The sequence below is a fragment of the Nelusetta ayraudi genome, unplaced genomic scaffold (assembly GCF_046127955.1).
Source record: "Nelusetta ayraudi isolate G7.1 ecotype Tasmania unplaced genomic scaffold, CSIRO-AGI_Nayr_v1 ptg000146l, whole genome shotgun sequence".
Taxonomy (NCBI): domain Eukaryota; kingdom Metazoa; phylum Chordata; class Actinopteri; order Tetraodontiformes; family Monacanthidae; genus Nelusetta; species Nelusetta ayraudi.
In genome coordinates this window covers 1,191,842-1,212,500 of record NW_027466196.1, presented here as the reverse complement: position 1 = coordinate 1,212,500, position 20,659 = coordinate 1,191,842, and the positions used below count along the sequence as shown (strand labels likewise).

Genomic DNA, 20,659 nt, shown 5'->3' with positions numbered 1-20,659 from the left:
TCTCTCTGTCTGCCTGCCTGCCTGCCTGCCTGTCTGTCTGTCTGTGTGTCTGTGTGTCTGCCTGCCTGCCTGTCTGTCTGTCTGTGCGCCTCTCTCTGTCTGTCTGTCTGTCTGCCTGCCTGTCTGTCTGCCTGCCTGTCTGTCTGTCTGTGTGTCTGCCTGTCTGTCTGTCTGTCTGTCTGTCTGTGTGTCTGTCTGTCTGTCTGCCTGCCTGTCTGTCTGTCTGTCTGTGTGCCTCTCTCTGTCTGTCTGTCTGTCTGCCTGCCTGTCTGTGTGTCTGTGTGTCTGCCTGTCTGTCTGTCTGTGTGTCTGTCTGCCTGCCTGCCTGTCTGTCTGTCTGTGTGTCTGCCTGCATGCCTGTCTGTCTGCCTGTCTGTCTGTCTGTGTGTCTGTCTGCCTGCCTGCCTGTCTGTCTGTCTGTGTGTCTGCCTGCATGCCTGTCTGTCTGTCTGTCTGTGTCTGTCTGTCTGTCTGCCTGCCTGCCTGTCTGTCTGTCTGTGTGTCTGTGTGTCTGTCTGTCTGTCTCTAGTGTTGTTGCCATGACTCCATTAAAGTAAAGCAGGGCCAGTGTGTCTGCACGACTGGTGTGTGTGTGTGTGGGTGTCGGAGGAGTGTTGACCTCTGGTTGTGTGTCAATCTGTGTGGTGAACCTACAACCGGTCCAGAGTGTTGCTGGAGCCCTGCACCCACCCTCTGCAAAGTGGATGAATGGAAGGACTTTACTTCCCTCTTGTGGTGCACTGTTGTTACTACACCGCGATGTTACGCCGTAGAGCAGCGTTTCTCAACTGGTGGGTCGCGCAGCTGTTTTGATGGGGTCTCTTGAACAGAGCAGAGCAGAGCAGAGCAGAGAGAGAGAGAGGGAGAGAGAGAGCAGATAAGAAATGAAAACCGGAAAAACGAGTGGATCCACATCTGGATGGGCGTCTGTTTTAGTATTATTATGGTGTCATCATATTGATTTTTACAGCACTGCGTTCCACGTTGAGTGTGTAAATAATAAACATTCTATAGTTTTGAAATCACATACGTTAGTCCATCATTTCAGCCATCACTTTGTGATAACATGAGAAGAGCGACCACCAGACAGCAGCCAGAGGAGCCGCCCAGTGCTTCTACTGAATGGGGGGGGGTGAAGTTCCTCTACACGGACACGACCTTCTCAGCCATATTGGAGGGTTGAGCAGGTTGAGCTGCTTCCAGCACCAGTTCTTATTACGGCCATATTGAGGTGTTGGTGGAGACACAGCTGGGGGGTGAAGGCCTCGGCCTTCAAGTGGAAAACAACAAAGTGCCACACACACACGTTCCGCTGGAAGCTCCAGTCTGTGTGCTGTGGAGCTTTGAGGAGCTGCAGACACTCAGCGCCTCCATATGCTGGGCGGGTTTGCAGAGTGGGTGGGGGGTGGGGGGTAGGGGGGGGGGTCCACTGTCACAGCTACTGCACAGCCACGCAAAGCACCTCACATGTCACTTTAGGGAGAGAGAGAGAGAGAGAGAGAGAGAGGCACCGGGGGGAAAGACACAGTGAAGGAAGCTGAAGGTAGGAGGAGCAGGACGGCTGACAGTCGAGCTCAGAGCGGCACCGACCAATCACACGGTCCACACACACACACACACACACACACACGCACACACACAGACACACAAACATCCCTATACACCCCCCCCCCCCCCGATGTTCTTTTACAACAACAGCTCTGACGTTGTCCTTCTAACCACCACCTAACCTTCCACATCCTGATGGATGGATGGACAGACAGACAGATGGATGGATGGATGGATGGATGTACTTTATTGATCTCCAGGAGAAATCAGGAGACAAGCGTATACAGACATAAAGACACCACAAGAACTTTTCTTCTTGCAGGTCCAGCTGAGTGATGGAAAGATCTAAGATATGACCCTCAGAATGTCTGTGGACACTAAAAACATATTTTCAATGATCAGACCCCTGGCGTAGTGAAGCATCTCTGAAATGTCTTCATTTCATTTTTAATGGAGAGAGAGAGAGAGAGAGAGAGAGAGAGAGAGAGAGAGAGAGAGAGAGAGAGAGAGAGAGAGAGAGAGAGAGAGAGAGATTTACCTGCAGTAACGGCGTTCTGCCAGCAGGGGTTAGTACAAGCACTTCAGTGCTCCTCAGTCAGCGGCCTGGTATTGATTTGTCAAGAGCTGTGCAAACAAAAAGATCTTTTAACGTCTTAAGTGAAAAATATTTTATTGATTGATTGATTGATTTTGTCCCATCCCCGGTGGTGCAGGTACCTTTGGGCCGTTGGGAAGAACGTCTGGAAAAGGTGGAAGAAAAGATTCTTTGTCTTGGTTCAGGTGAGAACCACGGAAAACACAGTGGGATGATTCTGATACACACATTTATTGATATTATATATTGATATTATATATATCCAAATGATAGACAATTAAATCTTAATATTACCATATAATAATATACCACTCGTGTGTGTGTGTGTGTGTGTGTGTGTGTGTGTGTGTGTGTGTGTGTGTGTGTGTGTGTGTGTGTGTGTGTGTATAAACGTCGAGCAGCAGACGACTGCTGACAAACTGATCAATCGTCACTTGAACATTGAAGCCATTGTAAAGACTCAAACGAGCAGATGCAGAAGTTTGAATTATTTTGCTTACGTTGCAACTGCTCTCCATGACCTTTGACCCTGCAGTTTATTTTATAATATGAAAAGAAGGGGAAAGATTAAAGGATGGGAAGAGCTGCCTGCCTGCCCTGGGTGCTGGCACACACACACACACACACACACACACACACACACACGTGTACATATAAAGGATTCCAGGGGAGGGGGGGGGTTGTTTGTGTTTGTGTGTCCATTGTGTGTCCATGTGTGAGGAATCGCAGCCATTTCTTGGTGGCTCTGTGTTGGGAGGTGAGCAGCAGCGGGGGGAGGGGGGTTGGGGGGGTTGTGGGGGGGTCGTGGGGGGCGGGGGGGGGTGCAGCTTGTCTCTTGCACGACGCAGCAGAGAAAATGTCTCAGAGCTACAAGTTGACAGGGGATTGACAGAGTGGAGTGAACACTGGCTGCACCAACACTTGCAGCGAGAGAAGCAGCAGCGCAGCCAGGCCCCCCCGCTCCACCGACTCCCCCCACCGACTCCCCCCACTCCCCCCACCTCCCCGCTCCACCCACTGTTCCCCCCGCTCCCAGCCAAATAGATAGTGAGTGACAAATAGTGGTCAATAGACTGACTCCCTCTCTCTCTCTCTCTCTCTCTCTCTCTATGGACTGGGCTTCATCCCGACAGACTGCATTCAGACACCCAGCAAAAACTGGACCAGAACAGAACAGAACAGAACAGAACAGAACAGAAGAGACTTTACTGCATTCATGTTGTTACAGCAGCAATGGTAGAAACACAATACAGAAACCGTATCATTGTCTTGTGTGTGTGTGTTGTTGTTTTTTTTTTTAACTTTATTTCGGACAATTTCAGATACAAACAAAAGTGACTAAAATAAATAAATTAATAAAATAATTTTTAAAATAATAATTTTTTATTTTGAATTTAATCTAGTCCTATACCAATGTTAACATACAGGTACCACCGGAACAATGAGAATATCCAGTAAAAGTTGTTTTATTTTGGCAATTTAACACAAAAGATGAAAGCAAAACATTTTATTGAGCCGTTCCACGCACACTGACATCTCAAGCACTTCCTTGTTGTCACTTTGCTCATTCAGATTTTCAGCTTATTAAAACCACAAAGCCACAAACTCAGAAAATGATTACAAATTTTTTTTTTTTAAAGCTGCAAGACCTGATCAGCAAAATGCAAATAAATAAAAACAATGTGGAATATATTGATTTGCATATTATTCCTTTATATAATATGTTTTCTGGGTAGTGAGGGAGTTGAGTTGCCAATAGCAGCGTCGCCACCAACAATAAAATATCACAATAAATAAGATAAAGATAAAAAGCTTATAAATAGGATCAAATAAAAACCTACGTGCAATTCACAGCACTGTGGTGTGTGTGTGTGTGTGTGTGTGTGTGTGTGTGTGTGTGTGTGTGTGTGTGTGTGTGTGTTTATTTTTTTTAAATTAATTTCTGAATTATTATTAAGAGGACAATGCACATGAATTGACATTGCTGTCGACGTGCTGCTCTTCAATACAAGGAAACCATGTGGGCACCAGAAAGCAGCAGACAGTGAAGGGGCTTGAAATCTCACAACATTATAAATTAACTATTAACTTATTATAATTAATTAACTATTCACACTAAAATATAAATTAGATGAAGTGCCTGAGCTCACAGACAAACATCAACAACGTCTGATCAATAATCACTTTAAAAAAAATTTTTTTTAAAATTAATTTACATCTGCAGCCTGCGGAAACATTTTTCTTGTGATGATGGTTTGCCTGCTTCCAGAATTTCATTGGAATTGGAGAGAGAGAGAGAGAGAGAGAGAGAGAGAGAGAGAGAGAGAGAGAGAGAGAGAGAGAGAGAGAGAGAGAGAGAGTACTGTAGTTTTCTGTAGTTTGCGATACTAGAATTATGTCGTCTTGCTGCGAAAAAAAAAAAGTCATATTTGTATTCTAGGGCTAAATTGAAAACATGTTTAATTAATATGAATAATATTTGTAATATTAAGATCTTTAACCGAAATGATTGTATTCATCTCATCAGCGTTGGTCTAAAAAAAATACTACTAATATTTAATATTGCATAGTGCAGTGAGTGTGTTCCCTCTCAGGACATCAGCTGTGTGCCTCTAAACAGGCCCAGGCTTCACACTGCCAGACTGTCAATGAACTATTTCACATTTAATGTACCAGTGTCAATCAATTCATTACAGAAGTGCGTTGCTGCCACACTAGAAAAACAATGAACTGGGCTGAGTATCACGTTACAACGTGAAATAACGTCATCATTTTCAGGTTATTTTGTCACACTGAGCCCAGTTCATTTGTAGGGGGCAGCGATGCACTTCCGTAATAATAATAATAACATGTAATAATATATCATGATAAATTATAAATGATAAATAATACGTCTCTTGATGAGTAATAATTACGAGACTTATTGTTACTTATTATGACTGTATATCTAATATATTTCTGGTTGTGCCATGGGATTGTTTTCACGTCTGAAGGTTCTCAGTCCTCCAGTCCACCGAGTGTAGAAAATGTACATAGAAGAAGAAGAAGAAGAAGTAGAAGAAGAGGAAGACAAGAAAACCACTGCGCCTCCAGTTTTTGTTGTTTTTCTTTTGCTTTGGCTTCCAAAGTTTTCCAAAGAGCTCGAGTGCCGCCACATGCAGCGGACCTCCACCTCCATGTGCGGCTTCGCTGTTTGTCGCCACTGATGATGGGAATGCGCTACAACAATCCGCTGCATCTCCATCATCCGTCTCATTCTTCATCACTGTCTCGAAGACTTCTCCTGCGATATGCCCACTGACAGCTGGAGAGACTGACTGACTGACTGACTGAGGAGTCTGTTGTTTTGGGGTTGGGCTGTTTTGGGGGGTGGGGGTGGGTGGGTGGGGGGGGTGGGAGTTAGTGGGGGGGGTAGCCTTGATTTGCTATTGTTGTGTCCTGGAGGGGAAGCAGGCAGTGGTGCTGCACGCTGGACGAGCGGCTCCTAGTTGTCCACATTGTCTCCATGGCCTCAGGTGTCATCAGGGTTGTCGCAGGGAATCTCATTTGTCACACACACACACACACACACACACACACACACACACACACACACACACACACACACACACACACACACAGTGAGGGAGGGAGGGAGGGCGAGCGAGTGCAGCTGCAGCCAGAGTGAGAGATGCCATTTGCAGCGGTGAGAGGTGGCGCTGGCTGGCTGACTGACTGACTGACTGGCTGGCTGACTGCTGGCTGGCTGCTGACTGGCTGCTGACTGGCTGGCTGCTGGCTGGCTGACTGACTGACTGACTGACTGGCTGCTGGCTGGCTGCTGACTGGCTGGCTGACTGACTGGCTGGCTGACTGGCTGGCTGACTGGCTGGCTGCTGGCTGGCTGGCTGGCTGGCTGCTGACTGGCTGCTGACTGGCTGGCTGGCTGACTGACTGACTGGCTGGCTGGCTGACTGACTGACTGACTGACTGACTGGCTGCTGGCTGGGTCGCCACCACCACCACCACCACCGCTGCCCTGGTGATTGATGATGACAGCCTCATATGACTGGCAGCTACAGTAGCAGCAGGAGAGCCAGCGCTCAGCACCCAGTGTCAGCAGCACTGCCTCCACTGCTGGAGACACTGTGGCTGGACCGGCGCCGGGCCGCTTCCTTCTCTCACCTCCTGCTAAAGTGTGAGCGGTGCGTCGGCAGCGGCCGCTGGTTCCTTTCCTTTGCTGAGGTCGTGATGTGCGCGTCCATGTTTTATAGCCATACACCCGTCGCTAATCAGAGTAAAACTCTGCATGGATAATTTGAAGAAAATGTTTTTTCACTTTTTATTTCTTGGAAAAAATGTCAAACTATAAAGTGTGTCGATGTCCATATCAATATAACACAATATCGAGCCCAAAAATACCAATTATCATATCCAATTTGAAAAATGTGTCGTCGCCCATCACGACCACTAGGGCACCGAGGGAGTTGCGTTTGATTTTCTCTGTCATTTTGTTGCGGTTGGCCCTTCGGACTCAGTGGGCGGGGCCTAACGGTAATCCATTGCTTTGGTCTGAAGTCTTTGTGGGTTTTAATGCTCAGCAGCTTCTGCTCCAGTCCACATTTAAAACCCGTCACCCAAACCTCCCGACGCTCCGCAGATGAACACCATGAGAAGATGCACCATCGGTCACGCGTGTCCAGCCGACTAACATCCATGTTGCCTCTGCCTTCCTCCCCTCTGATTGGCTGCAGGTCAGTCAGTACACATTTGCCATGTGCAGCTACAGAGAGAAGAAGGCGGAGCCTGTGGAGCTCCTCCAGCTGGACGGCTACACGGTGGACTACACCGACCCCCAGCCAGGTGACCAATCACACGACTCCCCCCCCGCAGACAGACACACTGTGAAGCGTGACATCAGCAAGCCAACACAACTGTAGACAGAAGAGGGGAGGAGGAGACTGCATAGAGATAACCACGCCCACAACTCAGCCCAACTCATTTGATTGGTCGCTGCAAAGTCTCCCACCTCTGCCTCTAGAGCGCCACCTTTAGGTGGCTGAAGGGTTAGGGTTAGACTTGAAACCCGACTAGTAGCGCGCGGAGAACATGAAGCAGCTCCAGAGCCGTTCCTTCACTCTGGAGTTGGACCTCCAGCGAGGTTCTTCATGTCCTCGCCGTCTCCCAGGAGCTTGCGTCTCATGGTGACGCTTGAGGTGCTTTTATTGTTTCCATGCTTTTACTTTTCATTTCTCCTGTCCACGTCGATGTTCTTCACTGGTCCAAACTGGGAGGCGGTACAGAGTGCAACCTCTGTAGGAGCTCCAGTAGTTCCTCAGAGCTTCAAGCCAATCACAGGCTGGTGTTGCTGCTGCGTGTGGTGCTGCAGGTCTGGACGGCGGCCGGGCCTTCTTCAACGCCGTCAAGGAGGGCGAGACGGTGATCTTTGCCAGCGACGACGAGCAGGACCGCATCCTGTGGGTGCAGGCCATGTACCGGGCCACGGGCCAATCACACAAGCCCGTCCCGCCCACCCAGGTGCAGAAACTCAACTCCAGAGGGGGCGCCGCGCCGCAGCTGGACGCGCCCATATCACAGTTCTGTAAGTTCCTCCTGCCAGTGTTTGAAGAGCCGAGGCTGCTGCTGCTGCTGTTGCTGCATGGTGCTGCTGCATGGTGCTGCTGCATGGTGCTGCTGATCCAGCTGATCCAAGCCGCCTCTAGAGCCTCTCTGAGATGACGGCCAACGCTGTGCACTCGCGTGTCCTTTTTGCGGTGCTTTGGTGCGCGAGCCATTCTGCAGCCGTCAGTGTGTTGGTGTGTGCGTGCTGCTCGGCTCTCTGTGCCACAACTGCTGTACTGTTGAGTGTGTCGGTGGCTTTGCTGTGTGTCTTTATGTTTCTTTTTCCTTCTCTTCTTCTTTCTCCTCCTCCTTTGTCTTCCTCTAAACCCTGCTACCTTGTAGCTGCAATGAAGGGTAAGTGCTCTCCTCCCCTATCTTTATCTTTGTCTGGTTTTTTTCTCCCCTTCTCTCTCGTTTGCTTCCATTGTTTCCCCTTTTCTACAAACTGTTTTTTTTATCACTGATCTCAAAGGAACAAAAGAATAAATCAATTAGACACATCGAGGTCGTCCTCAACGTCGCTCGGCTTGTGCGCCTGTAGCCGAGCAGGTACACCATGGGGTGGGGGGGGGGTCCAACTGTCTGACTGGTGGGCCACAGTGGGTTCTCAGTGTTGTGGTGAGCCACCTCATAGGAGGAAACAATCTATCATGGGATATTTGGCTCTTAGAACCATCCAGAACCATCCAGAACCACACAGAACCATCCAGAACCACCCCTGGACCACCAGGGTGTTTAGCTCTTAGAACCACCCAGAACCACCCAGAACCATCCAGAACCACCCCTGGACCACCAGGGTGTTTGGCTCTTTATTGACATGACTCTGGAAACACTGCAAACATGGAGGAGATGCAGCTGTTTGATGACTGACTGACTGTTGATGGGAACTTCCCATTTGTCCGACCTCCTACTGGGGTCAGGGTTGGGGTTCGGGGAGGTTGGACCAATGCCAGGCTCCCCTATCAATATCATTTCTTCAAGCTCAGTGGGCCGGATTACAAAGCTTAATGGGCTGCATGTGGCCCCCGGGCCGTAGGTTTGCCCATGTCTGAGATGTAGCATATCTCAGGCTTCAGTGGGACTGCACATGTAGACTGTTGTGTAGTTCCATAGGTCAGTGTAGGACTTTTCAGAGGTTTTTACATTCGTAGAGCATTCAAACTACCAAACAGTTGAAAGAAAGAAGGCATTTAAAAAAAACAAACTCCAAGCCATTTCCCACGGTGGCAGTGAGCTGGGACTCTCTGTGGTTTGAACTCAAAGTGGTGCCGGACATAAAGAGAGAGAGGGCAGAGACTGGAGCTGGAGGAGCTTTATTGACACGGCTGTGATTGACAGGCGTCCAGAAGTTCCACCTGGTTTCCAGCAACCAGCAATTAGCGCAGTCGCAGTGCAACACATGAATAATACAGTGAGGCCGCAGCACAATTAACCCGAGCAAAGTTACCACACAGCAACGTGTTGGCTCACATTTGGGTCAACACAGTAAACGGTGCACACACACACACACACACACACACACACACGCACCATTTTGAAATTGACAAAATAACTGATTATTTATATTATTATAAACGGATTATTTTGCTGCAACAAAGTTAAAAAGTTCCATGGTTGGAGTCTCACAAAAAAATTAAAAAATAAATCACAAAATCACAAACATAATCGTTGATTGGTTCTCTGCACAATCCAAAACAAGACTGACTGAATTGTGATCAAGGACAGGTCAAGGAGAGGTCAAGGAGAGGTCAAGGAGAGGTCAAGGAGAGGTCGTGACTCGCCCTCAAAAATAGAGATGGCTTCTAAATAGCCCCAAAACTTTTGACTGTTAAAATTGGAGACCACCGTCCGTCCGTCCGTCCGTCCAGCATCCACCTCCTGCTTCCTGCTTACTGCTGGATCTATAAATGAATAGCCAGCATCAATCATTGTCAGGCCGCTCCTCAGCCAGTGCAGACAGACAGGGTGACTAATGTCAGTGCCGGTTACTGTCCATCCCTCCCACCTCCTCTCAGCTCACTCACATGAAGAAGACCTGACAGGCCACCAGCCAAAGACCAAAGGGGGACCACAATGTCACCTTTTTAGATTTTTTTTTTTTTGGGGGGTGGGGGGGTGGGGCTGAAGGGGGACGGATGGGGGGGAGACTTGTTGAGGGGGGCTACAGTCAGCTCCCAGCATCCTCTTCTTTGTTTGTTCTGTTTGTTGACTGACAGCTACAATGACTTCATTTAGTGGTGAGCAGGCTGACAAGCTGGCTGGCTGGCTGGCTGGCTGGCTGCAGCTCTGATTGCAGGCTGGCCTTCGTCCATCAGATGGCCAGCAGGAGGATAGAACACAATAGAATAAACTTTATTGAGACACAAGACAGAAACAGTTATTAGTCATGCTTTGTGTTTCCAGGAACAGCAACACCATCATCGATACCACAAGATGAGATAAAAACCAATGTGCAATTCAAACCGCTGTGTGTGTGTGTGTGTGTGTGTGTGTGTGTGTGTGTGTGTGTGTGTGTGTGTGTGTGTGTGTGTGTGTGTGTGTGTGTGTGTGTGCTAATTAAAGTGGGCACTGTTGAACAGTGTGACGGCTGTAGCTGTGTGAGTGTCGCCCTGGTGTGCAGTGTTACAGGAGGCTGATCAGGCGTTGGTCCACAGGAGAACAGCAGTGGACTGAAGCTGATAGGCTGAGAGGTAGAGCGTCTCATCCCAGAGTCTCATCACTCTCAATACAAGGAGGATTCTCCTTTGTTCTCAGTCAGGACAGGATTATTATAGTTCCATTTCTTCTTGGTGTCAGCAGAAATGATCTGGCTGTTAAAATAAGAAAGCCAAGAACCCCCCCCCCAGAAACTCACGCAGTTATCCAATGCGTCACAAGCAACAACTATTTAGCGATGGACTTATTTGCATTTGGCCAATCAACATTGTTCCCCTCTCGCCTTTTCTGCACGGAGCCTCTTTGCAAGGGTTGTTTCTAGAAGTGGCGCTGCGCAGTGACGAGTTGAAGCGGCGTTACTCCGAGAGAGGGATGCGGACCTCATTCAGATGTTCTCTCCGTGTCTTTGGTGGTGGTGGTGGTGGTCGGCCTCGTCTTGAAGCTCTCTGTGTCTCTTGCTGTCGTTGGATGCACCGCAGATGCTGATCGAGCTCAGAAACACGGCATGGATGAGTTCATTTCAGCCAACCCCTGTAACTTTGACCATGGCTCGCTGTTTGAACTGGTGCAGCGCCTCACGCTGGACCACAGACTCAATGACTCCTACTCCTGCCTGGTGAGCACAGCACCCTGCAAAGGTCTCGCGTGCCTTTCCGCCGCAGTCTCTCCCAAAATAAGAGCCTCATTTCTAAAATTTCCTCAGAGTACAGTTGTGATTTGCAGGTGTTTGCATTGAATGGAATGAAGTTAAAATTATTATTATTATTATTATTATTATTATTATTATTATTATTATTATTACAAGCATTCTATACATGAATATCTATCTATATCTATATTATATATATATATATATATAGACTTATATAATTTCTCCAGTGTTCTTACAGTTGAATTCCTGCACTATGTTATAACTGGAGTTGTCTTTTGATTAGATTTGTCTTTGGTTGTTTTCTATTTTGTTGTTTTCTGTTTTCCGTCATCTAGTTGTATAAACTTAATTTAGTTCATAGGTTTAGGGGTAGGTTTATATAAGTTTATACTTCCTCCTACCCCTTTTCGGACATTAATCACATTATTTTAATGTATATTTCACTGCTCTTTGTTTACTTATCCTATTTTTTTTTTTTACTTTTCTTTCGTATGTTTTGGTTTTGCATCCCTTTTTATTTTCTCATTTTCCTTCATGTTCGAAATCAATCAAATCAAATCCAATCAAATCCAGATCATCAGCCGTGGTTCTGCTCAGATCAGGTCCAGTGAGACGCCACCTGGAGGAGGACGGAGCAACAAAAAAAGTTTGGTCAAGGCCTGAGCAGAATTACGGCTCCTGATCTTCACACGTAGAAGAAACATCGCTTTAATTTGAAAAACTGTCCTAGAAACGCAGCTACTGTGTGTGTGTGTGTGTGTGTGTATGTGTGTGTGTGTGTGTGTGTGTGTGTTGATCATCTGCATCGCTGAGACAGCTGCGTGTGTGTGTGTGTGTGTGTGTGTGTGTGTGTGTGTGTGTGTGTGTGTGTGTGTGTGCCACCCAGGGCTGGTTCAGTCCTGGTCAGGTGTTTGTCCTGGACGAGTACTGCGCCCGCTACGGCGTGCGCGGCTGCCACCGCCACCTGTGCTACCTGAGCGACCTGCTGGAGCGAGCCGAGAACGGCGCCATGATCGACCCCACGTTGCTGCACTACAGCTTCGCCTTCTGCGCCTCGCACGTCCACGGAAACAGGTACCCAGCAGCAGCAGCAGCAGTAGCACACGGTATTTATGAGACACTGAACTTTATATCTGCACAAGGAACTCTCGACAAAAGTCATCACAACAAATTAAAAACAGGGATCAGGTTAAAAAACGACAACAACAACAACAACGCCTCTCGGTTGTTTTGCATGTGACAGTGAACGCATCTTTGTTGCTGGGAAGACTGACAACAAACACACTCTATTGTGTGTTTTGTGTTGCATGTTTGTTGGAAATACTCTGCATGTTTTGTTCATCATGCTGTATTTTCTTTCTTTCTTTCTTTCTTTCTTTCTTTCTTTCTTTCTCTTCCCCGCTGCTCCTTTTGTTTTCCTCCTCCTCTTATCAACTCCGACAAACTCCCCCCCGGTGTGTTGTGTGTGAATGCGTGCACTTGCCCACCCCCCCCGCCCCCCGCCCACACACACACACACACACACACACACACACACCTAGTCAGCACACGGCCAAGTTGTCCACCTGGCCGTCGTCCCAGCTGGAGTTTGCTCAGCTCCTCCTCCTCCCAGACTCGTTGTCCCCGGCCGTTAAAAAAGAGCTGAAAATCATTGAGTTCATTCGCAAAAAGGACTCCAGGTCGCTGGTTTTCCCGCCAAGCAGAAAGTGAGTGAGTCAGTTTGACGGAGACATGAGGCTGGGAGTAGTTTGTGATGGTGAGGAGTTAAATTCCAGGGTCTGCTGCTCTGAGCCGCAGTGTGGAGGGACGGCTGGCCACACAAAGACATTACTGCACACACACACACACACACACACACACACACACACACACACACACACACACACACACACAGGTACCACCGGAACAATTAGAATATCCAGTAAAAGTTGTTTTATTTTGGCAATTTAACACAAAAGATGAAAGCAACACATTTTATTGAGCCGTTCCACGCACACTGACCTCTCAAGCAGTTCCTTGTTGTAACTTTGCTGGTTCAGATTTTCAGCTCATTAAAAGCACAAAGCCACAAACTCAGAAAATGATTATAAAATGTGAGTTTTTTTTTTTTTTAAAGCTGCAAGACCTGATCAGCAAAATGCAAAGCAATAAAAACTTGAAATATATTGATTTGCATATTATTCCTTTATATAATATGTCACATTCACCTTTTAAGTTGAACTGTAGGAATACGACAACCTGTTCAGGATATTCTAATTGTCTGGGTAGTACTGTATATATATATATATATATATATATATATATACATAATACAGGTATAAAAACATGGCTATATTATGCTGATTGGTGCAATCCTAAGAGTAGACGTTGGTACTGATTGTTCAGTGTGACGGTCCAGACGAGACCGTCACACTGTGCTGAGCCACAGTGGAAGCCGCGTGTGTGTTGTGTCTTTGTGACGGTGGCGGCGTTGCGTGTCTCCAGTGGCTCCTCCCACTTTCCTGCCCTCCTCCATCCAACTTTCACAGTGTCTTTGTCTCGCCTGGTGATCCCAGATGTCTTTGCCGATAAAATCTGTCAACGTCAGTCAGCTGACAGCGGATGAAGTCCTGCAAACAGAGAGGCATGAGGGCCACTCTGGTGCTGAGGGGTCAGAGTTCACGAGGTGGGGGGGGGGGCGACCGACTGTCTGCTCACCTCCTCCACGCCCTCAACTCATTCCAGCCTTTCTCTTAATCTCTCCATCATTTCATCCCCATCTTCTCACCTGCTCATCCTCCAGTCTGCCTTCTGATTGGATGATCCGATACAGGTGTGTGCGCAGGATGGGAGCCGGGGGGGGTTCTTTTCTCTTTTCAATCCCTGTTGCAAGAGGAGGCCAGAGGTTGATGGTTGTGAAGACGGTGGATGGTAAATGTCCACCCTGTGTGTGTGTGTGTGTGTGTGTGTGTGTGTGTGTGTGTGTGTGTGTGTGTGTGTGTGTGTGTGTGTGTGTGTGTGTGTGTGTGTGTGTGTTTCCTTGTTGTTGCTCAGTAGACGAGCCGGGCTGGTGCAGGAGTCAGGAGTGGTGATGACATGCATGCAGATGGCACGGCGAGCTGCACGCTGCCAGTGCAGCCACCATGATGCCTGCAGGTCACATGATGACAGCTTGACAAGTTGTCATGCATGATGGCCCGTGCAGCGTCCCTGTTGCCAGTGCCGCTGTGCTGTTGCATGTGTGTGTGCCTGCTGGTACCACACACACACACACACACACACACACACACACATGTGTGGGACTCCTGTCCAGCCTCTGCCCCCCCCCCCCCCCCCACACACTGCCTCCAGGAGACCTACTGAACTGCAGGTGTTGTGGCACAAAGATGGGCACAGTTGGAAAGAAACTCTCATTCTATGAGGAAGATGAGGGAGATGAGGAAGATGAGGGAGATGAGGAAGATGAGGGAGATGAGGGATATGAGGAAGATGAGGGAGATGAGGGAGATGAGGAAGATGAGGGAGATGAGGGAGATGAGGGAGATGAGGAAGATGAGGGAGATGAGGAAGATGAGGGAGATGAGGAGGAGTCCAGCCAGTGTCGTGACCCTGTGGGGAGTCTGGAAACTCAGGAGGAGTTTAGATTTAGACTCCAGATTAAAAATAAAAAAAACTTTTTCTGTCCTAATGATTCACTCAGCACCCCCTCCCCCCAAACTCCCAGGAACACAGCAGCAGAGGATTGTGGGTAAGCGAGCAGCTGTAGCTCGACGGTGAGATCTTCTCTGTGTTTCCAGGAGAAGGTTTAGCGGCTGATGTGAGCTGAGTGGACTTCTCTTTGGGTAAAAACTTCTCCTCATTTGAGAAGGAGGAGGAGCAGATTGCAGGAGAAGCGTGGACAGAGAATTAATGTTAGGACATTTTTAACCCGCACAAAATTCCACCAGACTTTCTAATTCTATTGACGACGACAACAACAACAATATTAATAATGATAAAATAATAATAATAATAATAATAATAATAATAATAATAATAATAATAATAATAATAAAAAAATGAAATGAAACCTAACCCATGACACGAGCTGTGGCTGGAGGTGGAGGAGGAGGAGGAGGAGGAGGGCACAGCTCAAGCACAGAGTTCTGCAAGATCTTCGACAACAGCAAATTATTATTAATATTAATAATAATAATAATAATAATTATTATTATTGTTATTATTATTATTATTAATAATAACAATAATAATAACAATGATGATGATGATGATGGATTTGTATCTCACTCCTCAGCCACTCTCACCCTTCTTGCTACCTGACGTCTGTGGGCCACGGCTGCCAACCTTGCGCCCCTCCCTCTGACCACCAGCCAGCGTTCACGCAAACTAGAAGTCAGGCTGAGGTGTCCCAGGGCCCAAGGGATGGAGCAGAGCAGGCGTTGTTGAACCAGCAACCCTTTGCTCCTCAGACCGTCCGCTCCACCTCTGAGCTGCTGCTGCCCTCCGCAGCTCAGGAGACAAACTCCAGTGGTTCCCTCTCTCTCTCCCTCTCTCTCTCTCTCTCTTACTCTCTCTCTCTCTCTCTCTCTCTCTCTCTCTGTCTCTGTCTCTGTCTCACACACACACACACAAGATTATGGTTTACAAATAGGTGGCTATTTAAATGTAACACAGTTGTACTAAAGCAGATCGCTTTGCTCCACGCACTGACACCATGGCTGCCAATATGACGGGTAATTACAGCAGACAGTAAGAGACTGTCTGCTGTCTGTGTGTGTGTGTGTGTGTGTGTGTGTGTGTGTGTGTGTGTGTGTGTGTGTGTGTGTGTGTATAGGTTTTTTAGAGAGCGGGCTGGTGGGCTGGTGGGCTGGTGGGCCGGTGGGCCGGTGGGTGGGAGGGCCAGTGTCATGTCTCCTGCTTGTCATCATGCTGTCATGGCTACTGGTCCACTGCCTCTTCTGTCACATGCACTCTGCTCACACTCCACCCAGACCCAAGCATGTCACAAACAATAAAGACACGGCACACGCACACCACACACACGCACACGCGCACACACACACACACACACACACACACACACACACACACGTGGAATGGAACTTTGAGCGGACCGTTTGATTGGAGGATTATGAGCGTGGTGATTATTTGTTGGCTTGTGTCGCTGATCTGATGTGAGTCAGTGCAGCTTCCAGGTGTTGAGTGGCACTGCTGTAGTGCGACACTGCTGGTGCACCGACCGCTGCTATATTGCCGTTCAACTGTTCCTTTGACAAAGCTTCTCGTGACAATTCTTATTACTTTGTTTTGCACTTTCAGAAAGGAGAAACAGAGTGCAGGAGAAGCGCTAAGAGAAAATATGGATGTTAGCATATATATATATATATATATATATATATATATATATATACATATATTTTTTTAAATGATTCATTTTGATGATTTCAGAAGAGTCTGACCTCAGAGCTCAGCTCCTCAATGTGAGCTGATGCCATGTCTTGTAGGCCCGACGGTATCGGCACAGTGAGCGTGGAGGAGAAGGAGCGCTTTGACGAGATCAAGGAGAGGCAGCGAGTGCTGCTGGAAAACCAGATCACACATTTCAGGTGCAAAGCGTAATAATTAGCAAGAAAACTGTTGACATGCTTGTTAATGAAGGTGAACTGATGGTGCATTCCAATGCCGTTCACAGATACTGCTTCCCGTTTGGACGGCCAGAGGGAGCACTGAAGGCAACGCTGTCCTTGCTTGAGAGGGTAAGACAAGATGAGGAAAGAGCCTGAAGAATATAGGGTTGTATATTACACACACACACACACACACACACACACACACACACACACACACTTTGAAATCCTCGCGTCTCTTTTACTTTGTCATCTCAGTTGTTCATCGTGCCCATGTTATGCAGATGATGATGTGATTGGTGTGACATGCTTTTATTTTGTTAGGTTCTAATGAAAGACATCATTACTCCAGTGCCACAAGAGGAAGTTAAGGCTGTGATCCACAGTTGTCTGGAGCAAGCAGCCCTGGTCAACTACCAGCGCCTGTCAGAGTATGCCAAGTTAGAAGGTGAGTATTTTGAGGTACTCCAAGATTGGCCACTAGAATATCACTGATGATACTGATATTATTCTGATATTCTAATCTCAGTGGGTTTAAATGACTACCCTGTAATTAATGTAGCAGTGGACACTCACACTTAAATGGACACTTTCAGCAGTTTGTAAAGTGTTGAGTCAGTAAATGTGTTATTACTCATGTATAAAGTATTGTTCCTGTATCAATACAAACTAGTACAGTATTTATCAACACAGCTGATGCAGGTTTTTTTGACTTGTTTGCCGATGGTGTTTATTGCTTGAGTAGTTACACCTTGGGTACACACAAGGTGTGCTTACCCGAACACTAACGCATCATTTATAAAGTATAACAGCTCACACAAAGCATTCATGTATCATGAACACAAGCAACACGTCCACTGTTGACAAAAGGTTTTGTGTTAGCTTTGTCGTTTGTGCGCACAAACTTTACCCATGGTGATGAAAATGACACGATGGACATCAGACATTGGCCAACATGCTTTGGGAGCGATGGCGTTTTCCCCTGCAACCACCGCAAGCGGCTCTGAAGGAAGGCTTTGATTGGGCGAAGGCGGCTGGTTGTCAATCTGCGCTATGCGTGTCTTTCTCCCCCCCGCTCGCTTTTGGGCTTTTCGACATGATCACAGTCACATGATTCTCTTTACACAGAGGAGTCGCGCGTCGACCCACATTTACAGGGGCCACTCTGCTGCACAACGTAAGAGAGGTTCACCAGAATGCACGTCCCCTCACGCTCGTAGCATTCAAGTGTGTCACACACAGGCTAAAGGTTGCTAAAGGTTGCTAAGCTAAGGTTTTTTTTCTAGCCAAGAGTTGCTCGTCTTTATTGGGGGGGAATGTGACTTTATTAACGACGTCACGCTTTGTCAGGCTCTGGAGGGGCTGATGTGATGTGACCAAGGGGATCTCATAGGACCTCTGCTAGCAAAACGTCTAGTTTGCATTGCACTGACACAAGGACGCCAACAGCCAAGCTGTTTTTGTGTTTTTGATTTGTCATTTACTACTATGTACTGAAAATTAATCTGTGCCTTTTGAAGACAAACATAAAATGTTTGCATGTTTTTTATTGAAGGTCGTAAAGTATCATCTGGGATTCTTGTTGTTGTTATTATTATTATTATTATTATTATTATTATTATTAGACCCACGGTGACACTTTGATGAAGTGGAATTCATTTTACAAGTGAGTTCCCAGGAAATCTCCACTGACAAACATTGTGTCAGATAAAGGACGTAGACGTGCCTTCACTGAAACCTCTGCAACTCTGCCATGCTTTACGTCAGCAGCACCAAACTTGGTGCAGGTGCTGTCCAGATGTTGCTCCATGTTCCATGGCTCATTTAAGTCAAAATTCATATTCATCACATCATATCACAGGGTATAAAATTGAAAAAAAAAAAAAAAAAAAAGAAAGTCTTTGGTTTATGCTGTGTGCCATCTGCATTGGGTCGGCCAGTTGCATCAATTAATGATGGTGGTTGCACTTCTGATGCAGTGTCACGAGTGTTACCTCTATTCTGACAACAAGTCAATGAGGACGATAGACTTTGTGATTGTGGATATTTATCATGTTTACTCTCAGCATTTTCCAACTCTAACAGTCAACATCCCCAAACATTGTTTGTTGCCGTGTATTATTTGTTAGAATTGTTAATAAATAAACAGTCATTAAATGTAAGTAACATATTTAAACAGCTACTTTTATTAGCTGGAGGATTAACAACATGAATCGACGTCTCAGTGGGGAATGGTGACAGATATTGAATTTTACAGCTGTTGTAACACATCTACAGGTACCACCAGAACAATGAGAATATCCAGTAACAGTTGTTTTATTTTGGCAATTTAACACAAAAGATGAAAGCAGCACATTTTATTGAGCCATTCCACGCACACTGACATCTCAAGCAGTTCCTTGTTGTCACTTTGCTGATTCAGATTTTCAGCTCATTAAAACCACAAAGCCACAAACTCAGAAAATGATTATAAAATTGAAAGAGTTGTTGTTTTTTTTTTTTTTAAAGCTGCAAGACCTGATCAGCAAAATGCAAAGAAATAAAAACTGGAAATATATTGATTAGCATATTATTCCTTTATATAATATGTCACATTCACCTTGAATTGGAGAAACACAGCAACCTTTGCAGGACGTTCTAATGTTCTGGGTAGCACCTGTGTATTTTTCTTCCTAGAAATCACGAGCCCCCTTTGTCACCAGCTGTAGTTTTAGTAGCAAACAACCCACAGTAAAAAAAATGCATTCAGTCATGACACTGATTTTGTCCATTGTGCCCCAGCTGGTTTTCCCCAGCCAAATCCTCCTCCTCCTCCTCCTCCTCCTCTCCTTGTCCCCAACTGTCTGGCAGCTCAAGTCATCTTCTGCTTTGCATTTCTCATCCTTCCTTCCAGACAGACTGTACATCCATTCTGTCCTTTGAAAATCACCACGCTCCTCTGTTGCTTCACCAGGACTATTATTTCTCCCTGGGAAATGCTTTTTTTTTTTTTTTTTTAGATACAAAAATGTATAGAGAAATAATAATAGAGAAATGTCAGTTGTATGATCATCAGTTCTTGTGTTTAAAGAAAGTCGTTCCCGTCAACCGCCTATCATTTCGACAAGATCATCATCATGAACGGAGCATTACAAATGAAATGGCTCCAGTCATTAAACAGAAGGTGATGAGTTGTGGTTCTCGCTAACGACACTTCAATTTTGTAAAGTTCCTGTTTTTTTTAGGCTAATTTTAGAGTACCTAGATTGCCAATTGTTAGGGTCCCAGGTGGGGTCCAGGGAATAACAAAGGCAGTGAAATTCATTATGCAGTGGAATAAAGAGGAGAGGAAAGCTGAATGCCTCAACAAGACAAAATTGACTTGATGAAACAATTTACCGGAAGGATTGAACTCAAATTGAGATTTCCCCAACACAAGCTAAATACAAAAAGAGAAGACACAGTGACACAAGTGGAGCCCGACATTAGTACAACACAAACAGACTCACACACAAAAAACACAGTCGAGGCCTTCACAGGGCTTTGGTTGCTTGTTGACGGCTGTCGTGTTCCTCTCCACCTCTGTGAAAGTTCTCCGAGGCCCAGAGGCCTCGACGCCTATGAATGCCTCATATGTCCCATCATGGAATAATAGAGTGATATTGAGTAGGAAGTCTCTACTTCTGAAAGACAAAAACAATGGGTTTAATTTCACATTTAATGGATAGAAAAAGCAAAAAACTCAAGTAAAATACTTGAATTGTAGGGATTTAATATCCAATGATAATCAAACCAGCTCTCCTCTTCCAACGTTCCATATCTCATCCAAGATGATGATTGACGATGACTTCATTGATTTAAACAATGTTCAATGCCAGGTGTACTGTACCTCAATGTTCATGCTCCCCGGAGAGACAAGCGAGTCTGCCTTCCCTGCTTGAGACCGGACTGGCCAGTTGTTGGCTTTCGGCGGGAGTCCTTCCTCATCCTCATCCTTTTTGACCCCGGCCTCCTGCATGCCCT

The 20,659-nt window shown here is 46.5% G+C and overlaps 1 protein-coding gene and 1 long non-coding RNA gene across 2 annotated transcripts in view; one reads left to right on the top strand and one right to left on the bottom strand.

Moving 5' to 3' along the window:
• The window catches only part of cadpsa (Ca2+-dependent activator protein for secretion a), a 69,351-nt gene that overhangs the window by 15,938 nt on the left and 32,754 nt on the right, over window positions 1–20,659 (top strand). The window contains exons 9-16 of the mRNA XM_076013200.1: window positions 2,262–2,328; window positions 6,877–6,985; window positions 7,512–7,724; window positions 10,879–11,015; window positions 11,938–12,125; window positions 16,535–16,636; window positions 16,723–16,786; window positions 16,982–17,105. Coding sequence (XP_075869315.1) covers window positions 2,262–2,328; window positions 6,877–6,985; window positions 7,512–7,724; window positions 10,879–11,015; window positions 11,938–12,125; window positions 16,535–16,636; window positions 16,723–16,786; window positions 16,982–17,105 — 1,004 coding nt within the window. The remainder of the gene's footprint in view (window positions 1–2,261; window positions 2,329–6,876; window positions 6,986–7,511; window positions 7,725–10,878; window positions 11,016–11,937; window positions 12,126–16,534; window positions 16,637–16,722; window positions 16,787–16,981; window positions 17,106–20,659) is intronic.
• LOC142879788 (uncharacterized) overlaps window positions 1–20,659 on the bottom strand; it is a 236,548-nt gene that overhangs the window by 190,001 nt on the left and 25,888 nt on the right. The window lies entirely within an intron of this gene.